The 26,071-nt window shown below is 32.3% G+C and overlaps 1 protein-coding gene and 1 non-coding gene across 2 annotated transcripts in view; one reads left to right on the forward strand and one right to left on the reverse strand.

Annotated features, from left to right (window-relative positions):
• The window catches only part of Smp_123470 (nalp (nacht, leucine rich repeat and pyrin domain containing)-related), a gene marked incomplete at its 5' end in the record, with an annotated part of 33,581 nt that overhangs the window by 1,185 nt on the left and 6,325 nt on the right, over positions 1 to 26,071 (forward strand). Inside the window, 7 exons of the mRNA XM_018799382.1 lie at positions 299 to 442; positions 4,274 to 4,471; positions 5,866 to 6,033; positions 8,512 to 8,630; positions 13,721 to 13,799; positions 16,982 to 17,077; positions 19,464 to 19,727. Of these exons, the coding sequence (XP_018651176.1) occupies positions 299 to 442; positions 4,274 to 4,471; positions 5,866 to 6,033; positions 8,512 to 8,630; positions 13,721 to 13,799; positions 16,982 to 17,077; positions 19,464 to 19,727 (1,068 nt within the window). The remainder of the gene's footprint in view (positions 1 to 298; positions 443 to 4,273; positions 4,472 to 5,865; positions 6,034 to 8,511; positions 8,631 to 13,720; positions 13,800 to 16,981; positions 17,078 to 19,463; positions 19,728 to 26,071) is intronic.
• On the reverse strand, positions 20,677 to 20,743 carry Smp_tRNA_01538_Pseudo_TTG.1.1. The gene has a single exon. It is a non-coding gene (tRNA).

Raw genomic sequence — 26,071 nt, forward strand, 5'->3', positions numbered from 1 at the left:
TAGCTGAAGGCGCTCGGTCATGAATCCGCAAAAGATCACGGTTTGGAACGGCATGCTCAACGTCTCTTGCGATCACTAGCCAGTTTAGATCAGTCACTCCTCGATATATTGATAATCACTGGGTGGGCGCGATTCAGTTATATAAAGTGGTACTGGTAAAGTGTTGTCAAGTACAATACCTGTGGCATCTTCGGCTCTGACTATTTTTACATATTCAGTCTTTTGTAATGAAAAACCTCATACCAAAACAGTATTATGACAACTTTCGCACTAGTAACTTTTAAGTTCTTGACCCTAGATTATTCAACTTGATGTATCTAAAGCTTCTCCAAAGTTATTAGCCCCCACAGGAACAAATGCACTGGTTGATTCAGGCAGTTTACTCATGTTAAGTAACAAGGGGAGCAAATGTCATGTTTTACGTGGAAATGTGAAGGAATCGGTAGATTTTAAGAAAATGGATACTTTCTCATTTGAGCGGAGCGTGACTCTATTGAACAAAGGGTTTCATGGCAGTGTTTGTAGTTAAGAAGCCCCCAAAAACGTAATAAACCTTGTGAAGGATCTCTATCTGGATGCTATTGACTAATTCAGAGCTAACGGCCAGCTGTTTGCAAGATTCTTAACCTCAAGTGGCATTTATTGCGGTCACCTACTATCCTATTTTCTAGTTCATTGATGTCTTGCTGAAAACACAACATTTTTTGCCAAGTTTTTCAAGGTTTTATCATATACCCGGAAGTTTGATCATAGAATAAAAATACGCTGGTAGTATAGTTCTGTTTGTAAAAGAAGCTGAAAAGAATATAGAGTTTTTGAATCACTTTGGGCGACAATACTGTCATGCTTGAGATGTTTTCCTCTGCGTTTACATGCAAACGGTTGCTTCAGAATTGGTCTTCACCAACCCTTTAACTAAGAATAGGGAATGAAGTAGTTTGGTAAATCGACCACTTCGCTAATTTTGGAAGTCTGATCAGCCTCAGTTGGTTAGTGTCTGTGAAATTTTAACACGAAATAAAAAAACGACTGCTATTTGTCAACTTGTATCCGTAAAGTAAGTAAAATATCTGCCTTCCAATCAAAAGACCAGTTTATTACCCAGTAGTTTGCTCAGTTCCACTTTATGGGTTTGAAACATGATCGTTAAGAACAAAGGACATTTGTAGGTCACTAGTATTCGGCCATAGGTTTTTCTGAAGTATTACCCATGTATATCTTGGGCAACCACGTAAGCAATCCTTGAGCTTCGAACCGGTTGATGAGACATTTTCTAGTATAGGAAAAAGTGGATGAAAGCTAGGAGTGACCAAATCAAAATATGACAGAGGTTCATGAAGACTATATCACCGTTGATGTGAGCAACGTTGACAAACACGAATAGACTTGATTGAAATCTGAGCAATGACCGCGATCAGTGGTTAAAAACTGTGGTTGACATAATTCACGGTGGTCCATAGTGGGGAAGATGCATTCGCTGTTTGTTATCATCACAATCTTTAATTCCCGTATTCACTTATACATACACTTTAACTCTGTATTTTCAAACTACATTACTAACGGTTGGTCTTTCCTCTTACCATCGCTACTAAATTAGTTTGACCCTGTTTCCTGTTTTAATCTCATCATGCTAATCACGTTTGAAAAGTTAAGCCAGCTTATATCTTTTACAGACTCTGCATTGGTAATCACAAAATGAATGAAGCTGCCATAAGTTTAGAGTAGAATTTTCACACCTGTTTAAAGTTAATTGATATGATTCTAAAAAGCTCACTATTAAGACATTCTTTTCACTAACAATATTGAGTGTCAAGACTTCCTGTAAGACTGACTGGATCTTAGATACAAAAATATTGTCCAATCCAACTAAGCTTCCGCGATCATTTCTGGCTTAAGTTAGTTGAGGTCTGAAACCAAAAACTGAATGTATTTCAAGGACCTTAATGGAGTAACTCATGTCTTCCCACCCGGCTTTGACGTACAGTCTCCGTCCTCCTGTTGTAATGAATCACCATTATCTGGACACTTCTAACCCTTTGACAGCCATTAGTGTACACTGACTCATCTATTTATCTTGGAAATGTCAATTGCGCTATTGGTTTGGTTTTCAACTAAATCTCAGGGACGACTCAATGGGTTCACTTGAATTTAAACAACGTTTGGGACCTGTAGGGTAGTTGAAATTTCGTCTTTCAATCAATGTGAGGATAAACCTAACGGCAGCCTTCTCCTGATTACTTTTTGACTATGGATTCTAGTCCATAAAATTAAGAGATATAGGTGGGCTCTGAGTGTTTAGTCGCAGGTGGTCATTTATGGGAGGACCATAAGGTGAGTACTGTTGATTTAAGAGTACCAGGCCGAGAGAGAATTCTGGTTGATGGAATTGAAAGAATAAGCTTAGTCGAGAGATTTAAGTATTTTCCGAAAAAAAACCTGTACACTAGTCAGTTTTCAATCGGGTAGGAAATACTTGATTTGTGTTCCTCGGATCTTTCATCATTTAATTGTTGTTCAGTTATTAAGGTAAATTTGGAGAGTAAGTTAAGAATGATCTTTTTCCACAAACTCTGGTTTGGATGATAAGTTAATACATTTCTCATGATAATGTGACTTCACATTCTGATGACTTTTCACTTTTTTAATAGTTGCACTGTTTATTCAGTTCACTTTTATCGTTAACTGAAGTCAGAGTCACCAATTCACACTCTTCACGCTACATGGATTACAAAAAATGATCAGTATAAAACCTGTAGATCGAAATTCAGTTTAAAAAGATTGAGTTAACCGTTATTTCTTCAAAACCGTTCATCGATTCATAGAACAGTATAGACACTGTGGGTACCATTTTTCACTATAGTCTTTATTAAGTATACTTAAGCCATTGAATTATATTTGTTTTAATTGCTGACACCAGTTCTTATGACAAATTTTATATATACATCATTATTTTCAAGTTAATGACCTAATCACTATTCAAGTGGATATCTTTTTTCAAAAAATATTCGATTTAGCTCTATCTCATCATTTATTTTAAAGATTATTCGTAAGTATTAGTTATTATTAAATTAACGTTTAATTAAAGTTTTAGAACCTGTATAAAGATGAATATAACTTATAACAGACACACTCCTTTTTAACTCAGATAATCTAAGACACCATATCATTCGATGTCTGTCTAATGTTTATTTTCACAACAACCAGTTTTTTAAACATATGCTGTTTTAGGAATTATAATTTGAAGTAGTTTTTCAACTGGTTATACCAATCTGTATTCTTTCGAAAATCACACATTCTAACTGTATGACATACTAGTTTTCATTTTTTCACATATACTATCATCCCATACTGGAGGTTCAGTAACGAATTTAAAACGTTTTAAACAAAAGCAGTTCATTTTAAAGTGATTATTAGTTACAACAGTTGAATTACTGGACTTGTTTCGCAAAAATACATGTGCATATTTAAAAGGCATATCTTTTTCTATTTGCAAGGTTTATGGAAATTTTAATAAGAGACGAAATATACATTTCTTTACCATCATAATGTTTTAACGACCAATTAGAATTAAGAATTTTAAATAGCGAACTTCAGAATAAATCTAAACGGTACAAATTAGTTCTGTTTTGGAAGTACAAATATCAACAAAGAAAACTTTCTTTTAAATATTGTTACCTAATCCCCATAAGTACTTGAGTTGAGTAGCATAATGAAATATACTTTCATTTTAGTATAAACACCAGTTGTCATAAGTAATAATACTTTCAGTTCCAGCCGTTTGATCTTAAAATATATTTTTTACAATATCATCTTTGATTCAGTACATTTGTCATCAGTCATGAAGTGACGAATGTTAGATAGTTTGAAGTCATTTAAGATGAATTTGTCGGATGCTGATCCATAAACAGGATGCAATCACACAATATGACAGATGGATAACTGTTGATGATATTAAACTACCAATCAAATGTCACAAATCAACTGAGACTAATGCCACGACTACTAACCAGATGATAGGGTTTTTTATGTAATAAAACAACGAGTCTTTAATAATATATTCACTGGAAAACGCACATGACTGGATGTTGTAAACGATTGAACGATATTAGTAAAGTAAATCACCAACATTAAAACTAAGACTTGACTATTAAGCTGTATTCTATCCATCACATCAGTTTGAATTACTAACCACAGTTAATTTTTAATTTAGCTTCGATTTTACTGATTCCAGTGATTAAAATTTATTGTCTTGTATTGCTGTCTCGATTTTCAGTGTGTTAATCATTTATGTCACATGCTTCGAGAGAATACATTTATAACTAATCTAAATTTATCTGAAAATCACCTAACTTCCAAATCAGCTGAATACCTTTGTGAAACACTCTCATCATCAACAGAACTATTGCAACTAAATTTAAGGAAAAATTTATTCGACGATATTGCGGGAAAATTTTTTTCAGAATTGATTACGGTAAGTGAATATTCATGTTTAATTGAATCACATAATTATTAACTTTTTTGATAAAATCATTCAAGCTGTTATTTGTGGTTAAAGCAATGATGTGATAATTTACTGTACTTAGTGCCATTTGATTAAGTAAACTCAAAAACAACCTTCAAATCTAGTCATAAAATTCTATTTCCTCATAAGGCAGACGTAGAACTATGTAATGTTCGAGTCAGTATCTTTTAGCACTTCACTTTGAGCCACTGATGTTAAGCTAATCACAATATGACTAGCCTTTTAGGTATGACTAGATTTCTGATTATTTGAAATTTACTAAATTCATGTTTAAAAATTACAGGTGTTGGAAAGTTCAAACTCTAACTTGGTGTTAAATAAAAATAACATAAATCGACTGAAGTTAGACATTAACACCGTTGGATGCAGACTCACTGGTCTGGAGGTTAAGTGTTCGCCTGGAAGATTGAAGGTTCTGGGGTCGTTATCCGGGTGAAGGTTGTGAACACGCACTGCTGGGGGTCCTGTTCTAGGATGAGATTACAGTTTTGTGCTCTCAGTGGTGGTCCAGCTGAAATCAGTAATTGACTTAAACTAAAAAAAAATTTCACAATTTCCTCTATGCTTATATGAAAATTGATCAGTGCCAAACTCATGTATTTGATGTATTATCATTTTACAATTGATTGATCACTGGGTGGTGATCAACGTTATATGTGTCAGGTCCGAAACGAAACCTAGGTCCAGGGTTTCCTGTCGACTACTTCCAACCAACATCTTATGTATTATCGTTGACAAGCAATAATTAACAGTATCTGTTGAGACCAGTACTGAAGCCGCTGAAGTAAACAAGTTTTATCTAAATTATGCCCAAATATTTTCTTTGTTATTTCTTTATGTATGATAATTTACCATTTTCGTTTTCATTATATTACTGATCACTAAATAGTAGTCTGCAAAAATAATAAGCAAAATTGAGAAATACCTGGTTGCAGCTGCATTAAGAACTAATGTTTTATGGATTATTGGTTCTTTGAAGTAGTGTGTAGTTTCGCTACACTTATTGTTCATTGCATTTTATCCTTATTCTGTAAGTAAAATATTGGCTTGTAAAAGATATACAGTTATTTACAGTTAGTCACGCTCCCTGTTTAATTCTGATTCTTAATGACTGCCACTGACTAACGTGAAAATTAGTAGGCTATCTTGGAGTTTAATTTATTTGATTAAGAAAGATAAATGGCTCCGAAAATTTTATCCTTATTTTGATCCATTGAATCTATAAGTGTTCCGTGAAGAAAAAATATGACTTTAGTGACCTTAACTTACGTTTTACACTTAACTGTTAGAACTTGAACCTTTATTGTACTTTTTATAATATTGCATTAAAAAATTGACTTTAGACCACGCGAAAATTGAAGTATATGAACATTTCTTATAATGATTTGGGTGAATTATCTTGTCAATATATTGGAAGAGCATTGCCACAAGCGATGACGTTATTAGAATTCGATTTAAGTTGGAATAGATTAGGAAGGGGAAAAATGAACATTTTTGGCAAAGGTCTAGCTGTAAGTTCAAATTATTTCACTGTTAAATTTTCATTTGTTGTCATTCTAATTCGTGATAAGTATAGTTGAGTGAAACAATCTCAATTTAATGATTTTAAGGACTTTTTTATTCGTCGAGTGACTGCAGTTGATTATTTTTGAATTTATTCCTCCTTACAAACACTTAAATTCAAAATAACTAAGAATATCTCATTTTCTTCAAGATTTTTGATATGCTTTCTAAATAATGTGTAAGCTAGAGACTCCATGTAAAGTAACTGGAAGGAAACGGTAGGATATCATGGTACTAGAATTTTGATCCAACAGGCACCAAAGTGGCCCCAATAACTCAGGACTGAAGTTTATTACTATGACGCTGAATGACATGGGTTTGAATCTAGCGATAAATATCAGTTCCTTTCAGACCACTTATACACAGAACTAACAAGTTCCAACAAGCAGAAACCCTTAGTTCCAGACTTTCTACCGACTGCCATAAATCAACAAAGATTATCGCATGGTGCATTTGCTATTGAAACACAAACAAGTAGTCGTATCGCGATCTGATCTATGGAATTTTATTAACATTAGAGACCAGATTGGTCTAACAATGGTCATTTAACAGTAATCACTTACTTTAGGTGTTCAGTAGTTGGCGTTTTTGAACATCTGAGAGTTCACGAAATAGAAAACTTGATCATTTTATCCAAAGAACAAAATAAAACGGTCAATTTACTAAGTTTTTGGTTTCTAGTTAGAACAGTTCATAAACTGACGTGATAAATATAAATTATATAACAGATGAGAATATATCCTTTATTTGTCTTTCCAACGTTTTACTTCTGTAACTAACAGCATTAATAGTATTATCGATAAAGTATATATATGCCTAACCATCAATGAAAATCAATTATGAAATTGACCCTAACTTTCAAACTACCTGATCATATGGATCAATAAGAGTTACTTGCGATCAATTAAAATTCGCTTGTCATATTATTGTGTATACTTTTTTAATAGAAATTTGTATTGATAACTTTGTTTAGATATAACGAAATCGAGTTATTAAAAGCGTTAAAAGTCACTCTCATTAAAATTTAAAATTATTCATCATATCATTCTAAACTTGAAGAAAACTGAATAGCCAACTTATTAATATTTGAAGCTTTTGAAGCAATCACAGTTGTAGCTCGATAAAATACTGGTATGGTTGTTTGGTAATATTCTGCGGAAACAACAAGTTATCTTTTTGCTAAATAACGAGACGAAGTTTGATACTGTATAATATATGGAAAAGGCAAGATTGGAGATGAGAATTTACTTATTCTCCAACCATGAATCCACAAATGATCAACCACTGATTCAAAACCTTGACAAAATTACATTGAATTATGTATGATTTTCTTGTCGAGTCAACATGCAAATTCGAATGTATTGGATAAGGTAATAGTTGATATGCATTAATTAATAATTGAATGTATGCACGCAATTCACACCATTAACAGATTTGATTGCATCATCTGATAAAAAAGCAAATTACCGAGTTGCGTACTCGCGTCTTCCTAACAGTTGTAATCAATAATTCTTTCCGTGATATAACTCATAGCCTTCATTTTAAGGTGTGAGAGAATTTCAGTGGCAACCTGTGTGGGTAACCAACAGACAGTCAATGTTTATTAGTACGATACTGTAACGTTCTTCTACTGTTTCTAAATGATAAACAGTTAATTTTTTAACCGATGTGTTGACTAATATACCGTGTCCTAAACTCTGGTTCAATGTTGTATTTTGGGAAAATACATAAGTTAGTTAGCTTTAGACCAATGAGGAGAAATGTATTGATTCTCCATAGTTTAGTGGTGGATGATATTTTTGTTTGTTTTCCAGAGCAACATACACTGAATTTTATCTGCTTGTATTCTTTCAATGAATCTCAGTAACGTAGTTACATATTCTACTAAGTAATAAGTTACTAATTTTTAAAATAGTTTCGCAAACATTTATAAATGCTTTGAAAGGACTAACTAAAGTTAGCTAAAAAACCTTAAAAAAGCCTAGAGAACGATTCTACTATATCTTCATAGTTAAAACTCATTGATAGTTGACCTCCGTAGTCATACAGGAGACTGAACCTTTTCCCGTATCATGTCAAACATGATAAGGTGTTGTGGCTTTACTTCTAATCATTTACTATTCACTATTGAAAACCTTTTATATTCATATTTCTGTCAGCTCAATACGAATTCACAATTTTCTGTCCCTTAGATACATTAGTAAGGCTGATAAAACGTATTCAGTACATAAATGTAGATGGTACCCACAAATGTTCCATTAAATATCACATTCACTTTACAGATTGTTGACCGACATTCAATAATATCTGAATTTCAGCTCAGTGGCCTAGTGTTTAAGTGTACTTTGGAAAAGGAGATCACAATTCTAGAAAAATTATTTTGGAATTTTACGAATAATAAATTGTCTATACTATTTACTTTGCAGGAAAATATAAATTTGAAACATCTGAACTTATCTGCCAATGGAATCGGTCCAAAGAAAGGATGTACTGATTTAGCTTATGCATTAAGAAATAATGTCACACTAGAAACATTAGATTTAAGGTAAGTGAATATATTGATTTCATATTGTTAAGTATTATTTCCATTTCTTACCTGTTTTTGATGAAATATTACTAAAGTTTATATCATGTCTCTATGTAAGTGGTATACTCACTATGTTCTGATACGAAGTGTAGTAACTTGTATCAATGAACTTCCGTTCCAGAATTTACGTTGTTTTTAACTAAACGATGTAGATTTTATGTCAGTCTGTCACGGTCTATGTAGAGCCTGATATATATATATATATATATCGAGCTAAGTTTTAATACATCATCATCACAGCGAAATGAACATATCAAGATGAATGGCAAAGTAGTAGACGTACCAGTGATAGAGAGAAAAATAAGGTAGACAGAATAAAATTTGCGTGGAAAGAGTTAGTTCATGGAATAAAGTGCATAAAATAATTTTAAAATTCAAGATTCAAAAGAAGAAAAAGTGTAAATGTATCCGAACTATTTTGACTGATTCTGAGACTTATTATCCAACGTCAACTACCACCGAATTTTATTCTGAATAATTATTTTTGATATTTCGAAGTTTGACTAAATTATGTTTTACGTTTTAATTATCAGAAGGGGTTTTTGTGGAGATTTAGTATTTTTCACTTTTGAAAGCATGAGTCAATTGAAGCTAGACCACCATGGAAAACCTGGAAACACTGGACGGCCATTTCGTCCTATTATGGGACTCCTCAGCAGTGCGCATCCACGTTTTAGACTGGTGTCAATTCATTGACAATTAAGTTTCAATTTAACATTCAGTCACTATTCACAATTAAAATCATATACCATTAATAATAGAAAATTAGTATATAAGAACTCTCGTCTAAATTAGAGCGAGTAGTTTCACAGTATTTGAGCGCCCAGTTGATGTAAGACATTATATAGGAATAATATATATTTGTAAAATCTCAGCGAATGAATTTGTAGTAATTCCAATCAATTGTGATTACATCTCAGTCCTACAGGAGGTCGGTCACGGCCCGAATAGCTCAGTGGTAACGTCTCTGACTGTGAAGCTGAGCGACACGGGATCGAATCCGCCAGGAAGCATCAGTTCCCTCAAGATTACAGGTACACCTAGCTGACGAGTGCCAAGTAGCACGAAACCCGGGTCCAGGGTTTCCTGTTGACCACCTCCAACCACCATGTTACCTTAATATATATAGTGCACGCAGTGTTGAGCCACCTAGACTGGTGGCCACATTGCAACTTGATCGATAGCATTCGATCAGCACTAAGGACCTGACACGCATGAGATTGATCACCACCCAGTGATCAATCAATTGTGAATCCAACGTTTCGCCTGGCAATCTGGTTCAAACTTTTTCAAGGAATTATAATCAAACATCAAAATTATCGAATATAAATAGGTACATGGTTCTCCGGGTTCATTGTACACTGAATAGGTCATCCAATCAACGTTAACAATGTCTAAACTAGGTATGTGTATTAGTGTGTAAGAGATGTGTGATGTGAAGTGATGAGTGTTTATATAACATATTGTATAGAAAAACGTAAGAGGTGAGAGGAGAAATTACATTCACACAATATATTGTCTCTTATCAGTAAATTTATAAGGAAACCATGCAATTTGTAATATATGATATGAATCATATCTGTCACAGCATGTATAACATGAAGATAATTAAACAAAATAAAAATAATAAAAGAGTGAGATTTGAAGAGAGCAAATTTTATAAACTGTATGTATGTGTCATTTTTAATGTTCCAGTGAATTGTTAAACAAATTCCGATAAGACAACTGATTAGAATCATCGAATGCATTTGTTGTCATTTAGATAATACGAAATAGATAAAAAACCTTAAGGAGTTCAGGTTTTTACTTATTAATGATTAGCCGCCATGGTACTGCTAATTGTATTCCATCCCTCCTATTAATATTGTTTGGATTAGCCCAAATGTATAGGGCTTCAGCTGTTTGTCTTTCTTTGTAAGAGTTGAAATCTTTTTGAAGGATTTTTGTGTGAACGAAATCAATTGTATGACCCGATTCTATCGAGTGTAATGCTATCGCTGATTTGTTCTCTAGTTTCCTTACATCATCTGAGGATTTAGGAATGTGCTTCAAACATTGTTTGTGTTCCTTCACCCTCACATTCAGTTGTCTTGATGTTTCACCTACATACGTTGCATTACAGTCACTACATCTGATTTCATAGACACAGTTTTGTTCTTCTTTGTGAATTGGATCTTTAATTCTTACTAATTTTTGATCTTAGCGTATTGTTTGTTCGAAAAAATACTCTCATATTTTGATTATTTAAGATTCTTTTAATATCTTCTGAAACACCTTTCCGATATGGGATCACCACTGTGTTAACCCATTCCTTTTTTTGTAATCTTTTTGTATTATCTATACCGTCTTTTCTTTCATCCTTAATTATTCTTTTAATAAAATCTTTCGGATAATTGTTCATCATTAGGCTAGATGTAATTAAATTTGTTTCCTTTTTCATATCGTTTGGTTCCGTGACAAGTTTTTGAGCTCTTGTAATCATATTTTTGACCACTGTCACTTTGGTTGAGTGTGGATGTGCCGATTTAAAATCTAGATATTTTCCTGAATTTGTCGGCTTTCGGAATATAGTAATTTTTAAGCTATCATTATCTTTCCTTTCAACTAAACAGTCTAGGGAAGGTAATTTGTGTTCAGGAGATTCTAACTCTTTGGTGAATTTGATTTTTTCATCAAAGTTGTTGATAAGTTTAAACAATTCGTCCATATGGTCTCGTTCTATAATGACAAAAGTGTCATCTACATATCTTAACCATACTTTTGGTGCCTGAGAACACATTGAGATGGTACTAGATTCCAATGAATGCATAAAGAGGTTAGCAACAATTGGGAAAACCGGTGATCCCATAGCTACACCTTCTGTCTGTCTGTATAAGTTCCCTCGAAAACTGAATATAGTTGAACGTAAACATAGATCTAACGCTTTAATAATATCCGAGGTAACTAAAGGACAACGTTGTTTAAGATCAGTGTCAGAATCTAAGAGATTATATATAATATCTAATGTTTTCTTAATTGGAACATTAGTGAATAATGAGCAAACATCAAAACTTGCCATTATTTCATCTTCTTCTATGTGAATATTAGAGATAACATCTTTAAAATCATTAGAATTTTTAATTCCGTGTTTGATTGAGATTTCATATGGTTTAAGAATCTTAGCTAGGTATCTAGAAAGATTGTAGGTTGGTGAATTGGTATAATCAACAACAGGTCTTATTGGGACATCTGTTTTATGTATTTTTGGTAGTCCATAAAATCTGCATGGTTTGTTGCTTTTCGGATATAGAGAAAACCATAGAGATGGTCCTAGTTTCGGTTTTAAAGCTCGTAGCATTTTGGCCGTTTCGGCTTTCAACTTATTCAAAGTTGCTCTACATTTGTTAATTTTGATTTTTTCATAAGGTTCAGTGTGGAGATGCTCATTGACTTTTTTCTCATAATCAGAATTATTCATAACAACAGTGGTGTTTCCCTTGTCAGCTCCCATTATAACAATTTTTCTGTCTTTACGTAACTGTTAGAAAATTAGTATTTTGAAGTTATTACTGATGAACTTGTTGTCCGGTACATATCTCTATTTTCAACTAGCTTATAAGTTAATGAAAGTTAAAAATGACTCTTTGCAAGTATATTATTCATTAAATTAATTACCTTAGAGTTAAGGATGTCTTTGGGTTTAAGTTTTATATTCCCTATTTGTAAATAATAATTGCAAAATAATGTAAACTCAGTGAGCATAACATTTTAATCTACCTAAAGTGCATTTACGTTTTTTTTATTGATTTGTTTATTGAGTAGTACAAACTAGTTTTATGTATATACTACCACGATATCACTAATTTACGATTGATTCAATGCAGAAGGAAAGTGTTAATAGTAATTTAAAATCATTAACTTCGATTTTGTAATCATTAAACACTAGACTGAATTCAATGAAGTCATAAAATAAGTCACAGAAGTGTATTCAGTTATTATTATTATTGGTTTATGAATAAGATGTTATGATCAAATCGACTGTTTATTGAGCTGAAAACTGACATTCATATTATTTTTATGATTGTGCTTACTTTTGAATTGAAGTGAATTGTCAGCATAACACTGTCAGTTGATCAGCTTTTTATGTAGTTTATCTTCTTCCTCTGTCTAGCCATCTTGCTAAAAGTACTCAACATTAACTTAATTAAGCTGTAGACCATTGAAAGTACTTATGATTTCTCAGGGTATTATGTTATATTCACACTCTTGTACAAACCCAGTCTAGTTAAAGAACTGAATATCGATGGATATTCTGATGATCATACAGATGAAATATTTTTCTGTACTTTACTGGTTTATTAATGAATTTATACATAAATAAAAAATAATCAAAATAGATGTTAAATAGATGCTAAATTTGGAAACGATCAGCTGGTTGGTAATAGACCTTAAATAGCTATGGAATTTTGAAATCGCTTCTAGTTAATTTAATTTGATTGAAATGATGATCTACAGTTGTCAATGCATGTATAACAAATTAGATGAAATAACATCAGTCATTCACTCGGTCAATGGGAAGTGTTTTGATGACCTTGAGTGATGGCATCCTTGTTCATTATTTTAAATACACATTGAATTACATCCTGTAAACTTAATGCAGTATTTCGGAAACAGCTGTTTTATCTGTTGATTATAGAAGAAAAGCCTTGGTCGTATATAAAATTACAAATGTTAATAATAAATCTTTCTTTCTATACTCACTCAAAAAACAATGATCAAATTGTTAAAACAATTAGTCCCTTTGATAAATTAGGATAATGCGATGAGATTAAATTTTTCTTCTCATGGCATTATTCAAATAAAGCTGTTTTTTAATGTTTATCATTTATAATACCCAGTTTTCAGTACCATGTTTTCACTGGTGACACAACCAAGTACACATACATAATGATCGATCAATAGAGCGAATGAAGATGCTTTTATGTTTACTGTTAAGCATGAACTTATTATTCTAATAAAATAATTGTTCTTCTGTGACAACCTTCCATCTTTTTTTTAAAAAAAAATAGGGATAATAGAATAAATCCAGAAGGTTCTGTATTGTTGAGTAAAGGCTTCTATGTGAACTCAACGTTAACTTGTTTACGAGTGAGTTTTTATAACTGACCTTTTTTATAAAATAACCGGTTTTTACCTCCCGACAAAACCTATTACAAGAATGTCTGAGTAATTACTATCGTTATCTTTATATACACTATTGCATAATAATTTAGTACATTTCAGAAGTAGGTTGAAATAATAATAAGGGTGACTAAATTAAGAAATGGAATATGTTCATGTAATTATTGACTGTTGGTTTGAGCCATGTTGCCAGATGCAGACTATCTGATAGGATTCTGCGCAATAATCGAGATCAGTGGTTGAAGACTTTGAGTGATATGGCTTAGATGAACTAACTACTTGTCTAGGTACAGATCTTGAGCCCCAGCATTCCTCCATAGATATCTTTATACTCTATCTTCTTGAACTATTATCCCCCATGGTGAATAATTATCCATACAGCAGAACACAACTCAATTATTTCTAAGGTATTTACTGATGGGTTTCTCTAGGAAGATAATTAAAGCTTCATGAATAAGTAATCCATGTAGTAGAATGAAACATCTCAGAGACAAAATATAGTGGTTATGAACGACCATGAAGTTTAAAATGTCCGTAACAGTAAAATATAGAAAAATATAAGGCTAATAATCTCCAGTAGAAAAACTTGAAATTCTCAATGGTTTACATTAAGAAATTCAGATAAGACCTCAGTGAAGTAGTATACTGGCTAATTCATTTCAAAAAGATATCTACGTAAAGTACTTTTTTCTTTAGTAGAGCTCTGTCAAAGATAGGAGAGCAACAGATTTCACTTTTTGTTCAACCGAATAAAAAATGAATTTTTGTAGCTTGATAGAACTTCAGGAGATCAGCTTACTACTACTCTATAAGACGTGGCTGTGTTGATTTATAAGTAAAGTATAACAAACAATGTCAGCTACAGGGTTGTATAACATGTTGAACACTTATTTTATCAGATTTTCTGAGAAATTAGGTCACTGAGATCGGTTTTTTAATGTAGATTTGTACCATGATTCTTTTACTTGCGGTTATTTCAGTCCCTAGCGTTAATCCCAAATAAATATATCTAATTTAAAGTCACGAAAAATAACACAACAGCCAAAAATAACTTTCCAGTCTTTAATATGGACAAAAATGCAGTGATTTTTTGTGTTTTCAGGAATTGTAAGTTATATGAAAGGTATACTCCTATTTATTTAGTCAAATTATTCAATCAATAAAACGGTAGTAAAAATAAGGTAACATGAAAAAGGTAAACTGCCTTATTACTGGGTCAACCTGAAAACTTTATCGTGTATAATAACTTTTTAACATAAAATGAAATACCATGAACTTGGTAGCCTTCATAAGTGAAAGGCTTTATGAATTATGTTTTTTCGGCTTACCTTCACATTATGTATGGTTGATATCTACTTTGTTATGTTTATCTCAAGTAATATACAGTATAAGATAGATCTAAATTCTTCAAATACAGTCATTCTTTTCAAACCTAATTTATTTTTGGGATCTAGAGAAGCGATATACACAAAAGAAATATTTTATAAATTGATAAAGGGGTTTACTGTAATTGGCATTGCTTTTCCTCGTTAAGTGATCACAACTAAATTACTATTGAAAAGCGGGATCACCAAATAACTTTTTCGTCCTAGTTTGTGAACTCATAACATCGTTAGAGATCGAACTTGACAACTTCTGAATTTGCGACTAATTTGTTATCTTGAAATAATTAGGTCGAAATCCAGTGGTCTAATTTGTAGTGAAAACATAAACAGGAATTAAAACAAAAGGCTTCAGCCTTTTGAAAGTAATCTATAGAAAGATCTGAAGAATACAAATACCTATAATAGCCTTCTTTAGTGATTGCTGTCAACTAACATCAAATTAAGGGCTTTTTAGTTTTGAGGAAAACGATAAATATATCCTATATATATATATCCATTTTCATGGATCTCCTGTTGTAAATTCGTTTTTCCAAAAAAATGAGATTATGATGACCTACAACGGCATACACTGAAGAAAAAAGTCGATAATTCAGGAACTTCCATTATACATGTACATCGTTGTTGTGATCCATTTTTAAAATGTACCGTATATTTTGAATTTAAGCACGGCTTTTTATCATGTGGTTTAGTCGCCAATTGGAATACGACTTATCCAATGTCAGCACTGTGCCAAACCAATGACGTCCGACCGGTATGACCAGCCTAGCGTCCTTATTGGTCCCCTGTATGCCTAGCCCTTCCAATTGAGTCCAGAACACCAATAACAGCTTCTGTTATGCAAATCATTTATTTCAAGTATACTCGGTTTATATACCAGACAAACGGACCGCATCACACCATCAAATAAAAAAATAATATTTGTACAAGATCAAGCCAAATGTGTCTATAAACATGGGAGACAATAATCAATAAACCGAAAATAATTTAGGGACAGTAAATCGTATAATAATAATTTATAGGTCAAAATAAAGCTTATAATATCTATATCTATATATATATAATCACTGAATAGTTATACAATAACAATATGTATAGAATAATAGTCCATTAATAGATTCTGGAAGTTACACGTACCTTAATCTTCACTAGGGTGTAACACCGCACGTCAACCAGGTGAATTGTTGTATTAGGTCATGTACTTTTTAGCTAAGGCAATTCTAATTTATCCTCATAACCTAATATGACACCGAGATTCATTATAACGCATATACCATTACACATAAAATTTCTCTTAACCAGAAAATTTATGTTACTACACAGCCATGATTACAAGATCTACAGAGGTTCCATTACAAAATCAAAATCCACCAGGTGACATCTACTGAGTGAGATAATACACTTGTGTTTTTAAATCGAACAAATCTCTAGGATTAACTCAATTTATTTAATGATTTCCTAAAAGGCAAAATATATTTTAAAAATATCAGGGACCAAAATTAAAAATAACTCTCACTTTGCAGTCTGATCCGATTTTTGATTATTTCCCTGAAGCTTGGATTAGACTGCCAAATAGAATAATAGCATTATTCTTAACTTCAATCCCTGAGACTTTTACAGATACGATTTCTTTTTAATGCCTTCCGTTAACTTAGTGCCTAAATATTTTGAAAATAGTTCTTCAAATCTAGACGAAAATTCCTGCACAATGACTTTTTGTTTGTATTTCGAACAATTTGAAATTTTGAAAACAATCTAATTTTTCAGATGTCAAGAAATCCAATGCAAACTGCTGGTTGCTATGCTATTTTAACAGGTATTTTAAAAAATCCAAACTGTGGATTGTTGGAACTTGATGTACAGGTAATTAAGTTTCGGATTTTTTTATAAATCCGTCATGTCTCAATTTCCTTCCAATTTTTTATTTCTTTAAAAAGCAGCGCTATTCTTAAAAAATATGTTTTTTCTATAATCTCACAACTTATCAAATCGCCCAATATGGAGTTAAGTAGTCTATTGATACAAATTTCCTATTTTAAGTCTCGGAGACCATCCTAATCTATGGCTAATGATTAAGTAATTTGCTTAGATATTTAATCTGAGAAATACCACTTTACATGTCTTATCTTCCTAATTTAATCGTTCATTGTTAAATAGACTGTTTATATCAAATTTTTACTACCACCAATATCATTATTTTATCTCATGAATTTCCTATGTTAGATGCTTTAACATTTTGGAACCTCAGTCAGGGGATATTTGTATCAGATACTAATTCTATGAAGACTGTTTAATGCTGTCGATGGTGGATTGTGAAATGCAATAAATAAAATGTCATCATCTTAAAAGTCTATGCATATTTAGAATGGAATAATGCAGCATCAGCAATTTGGTACTCAGACTATCAATATTGTAATCTAAATTACATTATTGTTGAGACAATAGTCAGATAAAACATGGAATAACTAATTGCTTAATTCGTTTTGTTAAAATATCGAATAATAATTCTCAATAAACAGTCTGATTTGAATTATATTTCTTATCTGCATGAATGCTTGATATTTTGTTCACATTTCAGTGAGCTACATAAGTAACAAATAAAAATGTTATAATGATGCTAATTTTTACTTTGTAATTGGCAATTTTTAGAGAGAGCATAGCTTTAAATTGTATAGAAGATGAGTAGAATGAAGATAGTTCTCTTTTTTTTCTTTTTAATCAGTGTTGTAAGCTTTATTAGTGATTGAAATGTATCCCCTCACAGAAAGTACTTTTCAGTATAATTTTCAGTAAAAGGAATAAAATACACTAACGGATTCAAAAAAAAATAAGATTCAATCCAAATCAATACCTACAAGGTTACTGCCCCCATGATCTGTTTTTCTATGTAAATAACCTGCACTTGTCCTTAAAGTAGTTTCGTCATTCCAAAATATTTTTTCAAATACTTACCACAGTGGTATTGAGTGCAACAAAATAATTGAAAATCCCGTTCTTATCTTCATTATCTTATGAGTAACCCACTAGGTCTATATCTTTGAAAATAACCGATATTCCAAATGACTTCTTATCATACATATTTAGTATTTAATATCTAGCATTACAGGATATTATGTTACAATTACGATGAACAATACAATACGATTTATATACGACTGCATAGTACGACTAGTTGAACAAGACCACTAGATATGAGATAAGTAGACCTCCATACCAGATCAAGAAATACGTGGACATATAATACTGACTAGTGACTGAAAACGAGATAAAATGAACGTTTAGTTAAACAGTGTAAAACCCAAGATACAGTAGAGTGAAGTCAGTTTTTCGTACATAACAATAGTCTATATACTTGGTGCTTGTCAGTCGTCGATCACTGGCCAAACATATCTTACTTCCATTTTTCACATATTACTTATTAAAGAGGAACACCCAACTGTTTTATTGTCTTTTGAAATTAATTTACTTAAGGATTTGTATGACTAGTCAGATATAATAAGCAAGGGCTAGTCAACTACACTGCATAACTGCACATCTTTTCCCAGTTACCATTCTATTCCTTTTATAAATAAACCCAGACTTGCATCATCAAATATTCTGAAAGGCAACCTTCCATATAACAGAGGTTGCATAAAGTAATTCATGAAATAAAAATTTATAATCACATTTATTTTCATCTTCTCATAATCTAGAAAGAAGTCTAGTAAATTGAATGGCGATAAAACTTTTTGAAATTCAAAATATAATTATTATCAGTCACTTAACTGTTTGTTATTTACTGAATAGTTGTAGAAAACAAAAACAATTCTTAATATCGGATTTCACCACGGACAGATATCAAATTGGGATGACGAGTTCCTGAAACTCAAGTCAGAACCCATTGAGGGCGAATTACAGACTACCTGGTTACGATACAATCATCATGGATGGGAATGGATGATAGCCAGGCTATTTTATAAACTGACGAAACAATTTGTTACTGGTTCAGTGATATTTGAGTTACCCACTAGCTGAGAGATCTGAAGGTCTTGTGTTCAATCTCTAATGTCGTCATTCATAGTTGCACCACCAGGGAACCACGCACTACTACAAGCGATTGTCCAATATAACCTAGTCATCAATGATCAGTCAGTGTATTATAACTGTGAAAACAAGTGCATTTCTGTACTATGAACTAACAGTTTTTGGAAAGTAATGTTTCATTGTTGAATTAATTTATATCAAATGACATTTATTTGGATTTCGATAGGATATTATAGTAAATCAAGATTTTCTTGATTTACAAGATTCAGCTCGAATTAAACTACCAAATCTATGTGTAAGATATGGTCAGACAACAACTGATAAAATTCGGGTACTGTCACCACGTTTCAAAAGATCTGAATATAGTCCAAAAGAAATCTTGATCATAATGGGACGCTCAACAAAACAAAGTTTAGCTGATTTATTACGTCCTTTGGATATTGCTGGTAATAAAATTGTTACAAGACAAGTATTCGTGAAGATTCTAAATGTATGTGTATTCTTTCTTCTTAAATTTTCCTATGTATAATCATCGTTTGACAAAGCATGGTTTTCATAAAAATTAATTGTTAATATTCTATATTTGCAGTATGTTAGACCATACCTATGAAATTTAAACGATTCTTTAGATAAGTAGAATATTCACCACTCACTGGCAAACTTTAAATACACTGTGTGCGCGGAGCCTTGGATGTAAAAGCCGTTAATTTAAATATAAAAAACACTGACAAAATTTCCGATTACTTCTATATTTTATGAGTAGCACGATATATTTAGACTACCGATGCGAAACCTGACAGTTCATATAACAAACTTCGATCAAATTTCTAATTCAACCTGAAAAGATTTGACCCATGTACTTTAATCATGTTCGTATTAGGATAGATAATGTGGAATGATGGCAGGACTACATCACGAAGTCTATTGGAGTTGTAAACTGTAACAACTGGACTTTAACTCTATGGTGCTAATGTATCGCGCTCGTCGCAAGATTGGACATCACTGGGTTCGATTTCCTTAATGTTAACTATATATATATAGCTATTTAATTAATCCCCGTAGATAAATATAAAATTAGTGTATTCATCCTCAGTTTTACAAACTCGTCTGACATTACTCATTATGTCTGAAAATTTTTTTCTCAGTAAATTCATTTTTTTCCTATTTGTTTAAGGTATTTGATTACAAAATCAATGGATTATAATCAATGTAAAAATTCACTTAGTATTGTTTGTTTGAATCTTCCCATTGATGTTTAGGACTGCAACTGATCAGTCTCTAACTGGCATATGTGCATACTGTGCGTCTTCACTCAATATAGCCTTAGTTCACAAGCATTGTAAGCAAAGATGGATAGTGGCTAGCAGTGGAATTCAGGACGCGCGTTTCATCCTATTTGGGACTCGTTAGCTGGGTGCTCCTGCATCTCACAGTTGATGTTCACTCTAGGACTCGAACCCAGTACCTTTCGCTTCAAACGCTATCGCGTTATCCACTCAGCTACTGAGTCCTGATAGCCACTTGCTTGTGCAATGGGGTGAAGTTTAAATTCACTTAGTATTGTTTATTTGAATCTTCCCATTGATGTTTAGGACTACAACTGGTCAGTCTCTGATTGCCATTGAAGCGAAAGGTACTGGGTTTGAGTCCTAGAGTCAAGATCAACTCTGAGATGCAGGTACATCCAGCTGACGAGTCCCAAATAGGACAAAACGCGCATCCTGGATCCCACTGCCAGCCACTATCTATCTTTGCTTATAATCAATGTAGTTTTGAATAGAGCAAGAACAAAGAATTGAGCAGAATAACAAGAATTCATTTTATTTCATTAGATTATCATCAACTACTTATAACCTTAAATATAAGAATCAAAATTATTATAAAGTTGACACACACTAATAACAGTAAAAATGGATAAGGTATCATTATGGTAGAGTAGTGAGAGGACTGACATATAATGAGTATGGTAGATGCGTGAGAAAAGATTTTTTATCATCAGTTATAGTAAAATAAATAATTGATTCTATAATAAAGTAGTTGAACATAAATTAAAAACAATTAAGATTAATATGAGTTGAGATCCATCAATCAAAAAACAAATAATATGGATATAACTTCGAAATAACAGAAGTAATTGAAATAGGGGAGATAGAAGTTGAAATAAATGACGATAAAATCACCATCAGTAAGAGTTGATTTCCAACCGTGTTCTTTTGGATACACAAGTTTGGCTTTATTCGTTTAATGGATATGGATTCAACAAATTTGAGAAGAATGGCATTCAACAGTCAATCGATAGTACTGAAAGATTTTCTTCTATCAACCTGATGTCCTGTGTCACAAATGTGTTATGCGATAGCACTGCTAAAGGCCTTAAATCTTAATGACCTGAGATATTTTGGAATACATCCTTGAAATCAAATGTAGGCCTTTCTTACTGTTCGACCAATGTAACTGCTTTGGCAGATACATACAAATCTGTATACGCAAATGGTGGTAACAAATAAAGGGTACCTATCGATCTCCGATTGGATTAAAGAACATATAAGATAATCAGCTTAGCTGTAGGATAACTTCAGGTCAGTGTGCTTTTTAATCTTCCGTTTATTAATGCCACAACATCGTCACCCTTAAATTCAAGTTGAATGAGAATAAGTTTCTTGTCTACTGTGGTTTCTTTAAGAGTTTTCTACTTACTTTTACCAGACTTCGTAATAAATTTCCTTGGATGCTCATTGTTTTTTAGGTGTTTTTTCACGTGTATCAATTCTGCTTTTAGTGCACCAACAGAGCACATTATTTCTGTTATGTGGAACAATGTTTTGATAAGTGTCTTTTTGTAACTAATCAGACAAAAGCTGTTGAACACCATTCCACGTATCTTGTGGATAAAAACTGAGCGCTGAAGTGTAACATCCTCCCTCAGTTGTATGGCAGTGTCGAGATAGTGGTACTTGACATTCCTTTTCTGTTCTATGGTAAACTGAATATTTTTATGAGCGTCGTTGAAAAGGTTTAACAGGTGTTTTGGTTGTTGCTGACCATTACATACAATAAAATTATCGTCAACATACCTCGCATAATATGCCATTTCATCATCCGCTTCTTTAAGCTTGTTCTTTTCAAGTTTAGCCATGAATATATCTGCTAGGACATGACCAAGTGGACTTCCTATTTTATCCCATCAGTTTGACGATAGGTGATGTTATCAGATTGAAACCGAACATCTTTTGTGCGCATAATTAGTCGTTCGAGTGCTGTTGCTGATAGAGATAAGAAGTCAGATTGCTCGCGAATTATGACTGTGGTTTTTGAAAGCAGCATTTTGGCAGAGATGTTAAATCAGACGAAACCGTCAACTTAGCATCGAAAATTAGACAGCATTTTAGATTATTAAACCTATATCATCAATTATACAATATAGTACAATGGTTCATGATTCATTACATTTAATAGAAAATTATTCTTTGTATTATTTTTGGTATGTAAACGTACACACATATTTTAGACAGGTTTTTATTTAGTTGAATATTAATTAGAGGTCCGGTGGTTATTTCACTGGCTCATAACTTCTCACAGCTTTCATTATTGATTATATACAGTCAGTGGTGTCTTGAAATATTAGTAGAAAATTATGGATGTAAATGGCCTAATGAAATATAGTTTCCATTTATTGTGAGAGAAATGGAATGAAGACGTGAAGATAGTAAGAAGAAAACAGAACTTAAAGGAAACAAATGATAGCAAGCTAACATAAGGCAAAGATTTTACTTGTTCAAACCTGAGCAATTGACAATAAATAGCTTCAACAATATGTTTCAGCAGTTCGTGTAAACCTTCTACAAGAATATTATCAAATAAACAAAAAATCAAAAACAAGGTCATATTAAACCATAATTTCATCATTTGTAGATATTGGCCTGTCCTGTATACAGTGAAAATTCGTATTCTTCGATGTGAAATCTCCAGGCTGCTCAGTTTTTATTGCTTAGTGATAACCAGTAACTGAAGTATATATCTCTTGACATTGTAGTGACAAACGTCGTTCAGCCATCTCAAGGCTGAGATTGTTCACCATCAGTATTCTTGGATAATTACATTCTGCATTGTCAAGTGACTGAAGTTAGGAATTTAGACCGTTGGATTCTGGCTTATCCGTTTTAAAGTTAAATCGCACTATTAGACCTGAAACTCTTAGGCACGAACGCTGAAATAGTCATAAGTCACCGCTGATAAGAAGTCCCATACTGTATCGACAAAGTTACCGCGCCCGTCTTGGCTTTAAGCTTTTTCCAAATCGACATCAATTAATGACATGAAACAAATTTAAACGTCATCTATATTTAATGCTTATCAATGTACTCAAGACCTAACCGATGTAAAACTTTTCATTCGAATCTAAATGAAATTTCTACTAAATCATACCTAGTCAGCAATCGAAAAAAATATTATCAGAAGCGGGGTTTTGTGGAAATTTTAGTAATTTTATAGTTGAATTCATGAGTCACTTGAAGCCAGATTACCATGGAAAACTTGCTTATAGAATATTCTGTAAACTAATTATGGATGTGCACTGCTGAGGAGTTTCACAATAAAAAAAATATCACAATAACATATTTAAATAAACTGAAAAAAATAATGTTCGCTTATTATTAATATGAATTTTGAAAGAGGCCTTCGCCAATTTGTTGTGGTTTTATGTCCGGCTTTTGTCATGTGATTTATTCACCAATCGAAGTCCGACTTGTCTAATCTTAGCACTGTGCGGAACAAATGACGGCCGACCGGTATGACCAGCCTAGCGTCCTTATTGGTCCCCTATACGCCTAGCCCTTCCAATTGAGTCCAGAACACCAATAACAGCTTCTGTTATGCAAATCATTTATTTCAAGTATACTCGGTTTATATACCAGACAAACGGACCGCATCACACCATCAAATAAAAAAATAATATTTGTACAAGATCAAGCCAAATGTGTCTATAAACATGGGAGACAATAATCAATAAACCGAAAATAATTTAGGGACAGTAAATCGTATAATAATAATTTATAGGTCAAAATAAAGCTTATAATATCTATATCTATATCTATCTATCTATCTATCTATCTATCTATCTATCTATATATATATATATATATATATATATATATATATATAATATGTATAGAATAATAGTCCATTAATAGATTCTGGAAGTTACTCGTGCTTATGTCTTCACCAAGATATATTTTATTTTATTTAAACACATGAATATTGGTAAAAAGGGGTACCAGATATATATGCGCCACACAAATCTCATTCGATTTGTGTGAGGGCTGGAATACTGCCCAGGTACCCAAACTGAAGCAGGTAGTTTTCTTAGGGGACCGAACCCCGAGCCTTTGACTTAAAGATCCGATCCACAAGGCAGTGGAGCATCATGAGGAGATGCAGTCCCATGGTAGCCGGTAACCAACAATTGATTCGAACGCCATTTGTTCCCTCAAGATACTGGAGCCCATGTGCACCATTGGTTTGGAATGAGGGTTTTCCAACTCCCCCTAGGTGAACTTTCCGTGTCCACCAAACCGTTTAAAGCGCCAGACATTCGCTTTTCGTCCTCTCAATTTCGTAAACAACACCCCCACCACGAGAAGGCAGTGAGTAGGACTTCCCTGGCAGAGGCTATATACGCGTGACCATGTTAGAGCATTTCGAGAGGGAGAGCTTTCTCTCCCTACTCTCAGCCGTACCAGGGCATTTTGAGGCTCCAAAATATAACATTCATATGATATATACCAGTCAAATACATAAACAGTTTTACAATAATATCTTTACAATGTTAAGTAATTATTACAATATTTTAGATATATGAAGTATATTTGTTTGTTTCTAAATTTTTTATTAATCCATTTCAAAAGTGAATCGAATTAGTTTATTTTTATTATTATAATAATATAATTTTATATAATTTATAATCTAAAATGTACACTCATTTCCAGAAAGTACTTTGATTCATTTCTTAAACTAAATGTTTCTTTTATTAGAATTAATAAATCTAAATTATAGAAAGCTAATCATTATTTATTATTGTATTATTTAAACAGATTTATATGATGGTAAGTCATGACATTACATCTTAAATACTAATTACCTTTTATGCATATGATCTAATATAATTAAGATTTCAACCAAATTATATCATAATTTATAAAGAGCTTATTTTAAAGATAATCTATTGAGAAAATTCTTTTTTTTAAGTAAATCAATTTTTTTTTAGTAATCACTATGATGATATCAAGGATGAGATAAGGTCAGAAAGCTCATCAGCTTTCTATGTTAACGAGAACAATAAACAAGTATAGTTTTTGACTTATAGTTCGGATAATTGTTAATCAATTCAATCTAATGAAATTATTTGTTTATATGCTATAAATATTACAAAAGTTATAAGTGATCAGTTCGATTTCTCAAAACTTTCATAGATGTTCATTACAATGGAAATAGGAAATAAGCTTATTGTGATAAATGAGTTTTTAAAGGGAATAAAAGTGATATACTGTAAGTTCAAAAAGTAATTAACATTGACGGGTTACTCACTGTACAAAGTTGCAATTACTGAAATCAAAAATCAATATATAGTTTCATTTCCGCTGGCAATCGATAGAAGTAAATAAATCCTTTTATGACAACAGAATCAAATGAATACATTTCGAAGTGAGCACATAAAACATTGTCTTGACACTTTAATCATTTAGGTTATGGAATAAATACAGAATCAAAGATCAATAATCTACAATTTCCTGGATTCTGTTTTATTCAATAATTAGCATATTTCATCTGACAAGCCAT

This window comes from Schistosoma mansoni, chromosome 3 (genome assembly GCF_000237925.1).
Source record: "Schistosoma mansoni strain Puerto Rico chromosome 3, complete genome".
Classification (NCBI taxonomy): domain Eukaryota; kingdom Metazoa; phylum Platyhelminthes; class Trematoda; order Strigeidida; family Schistosomatidae; genus Schistosoma; species Schistosoma mansoni.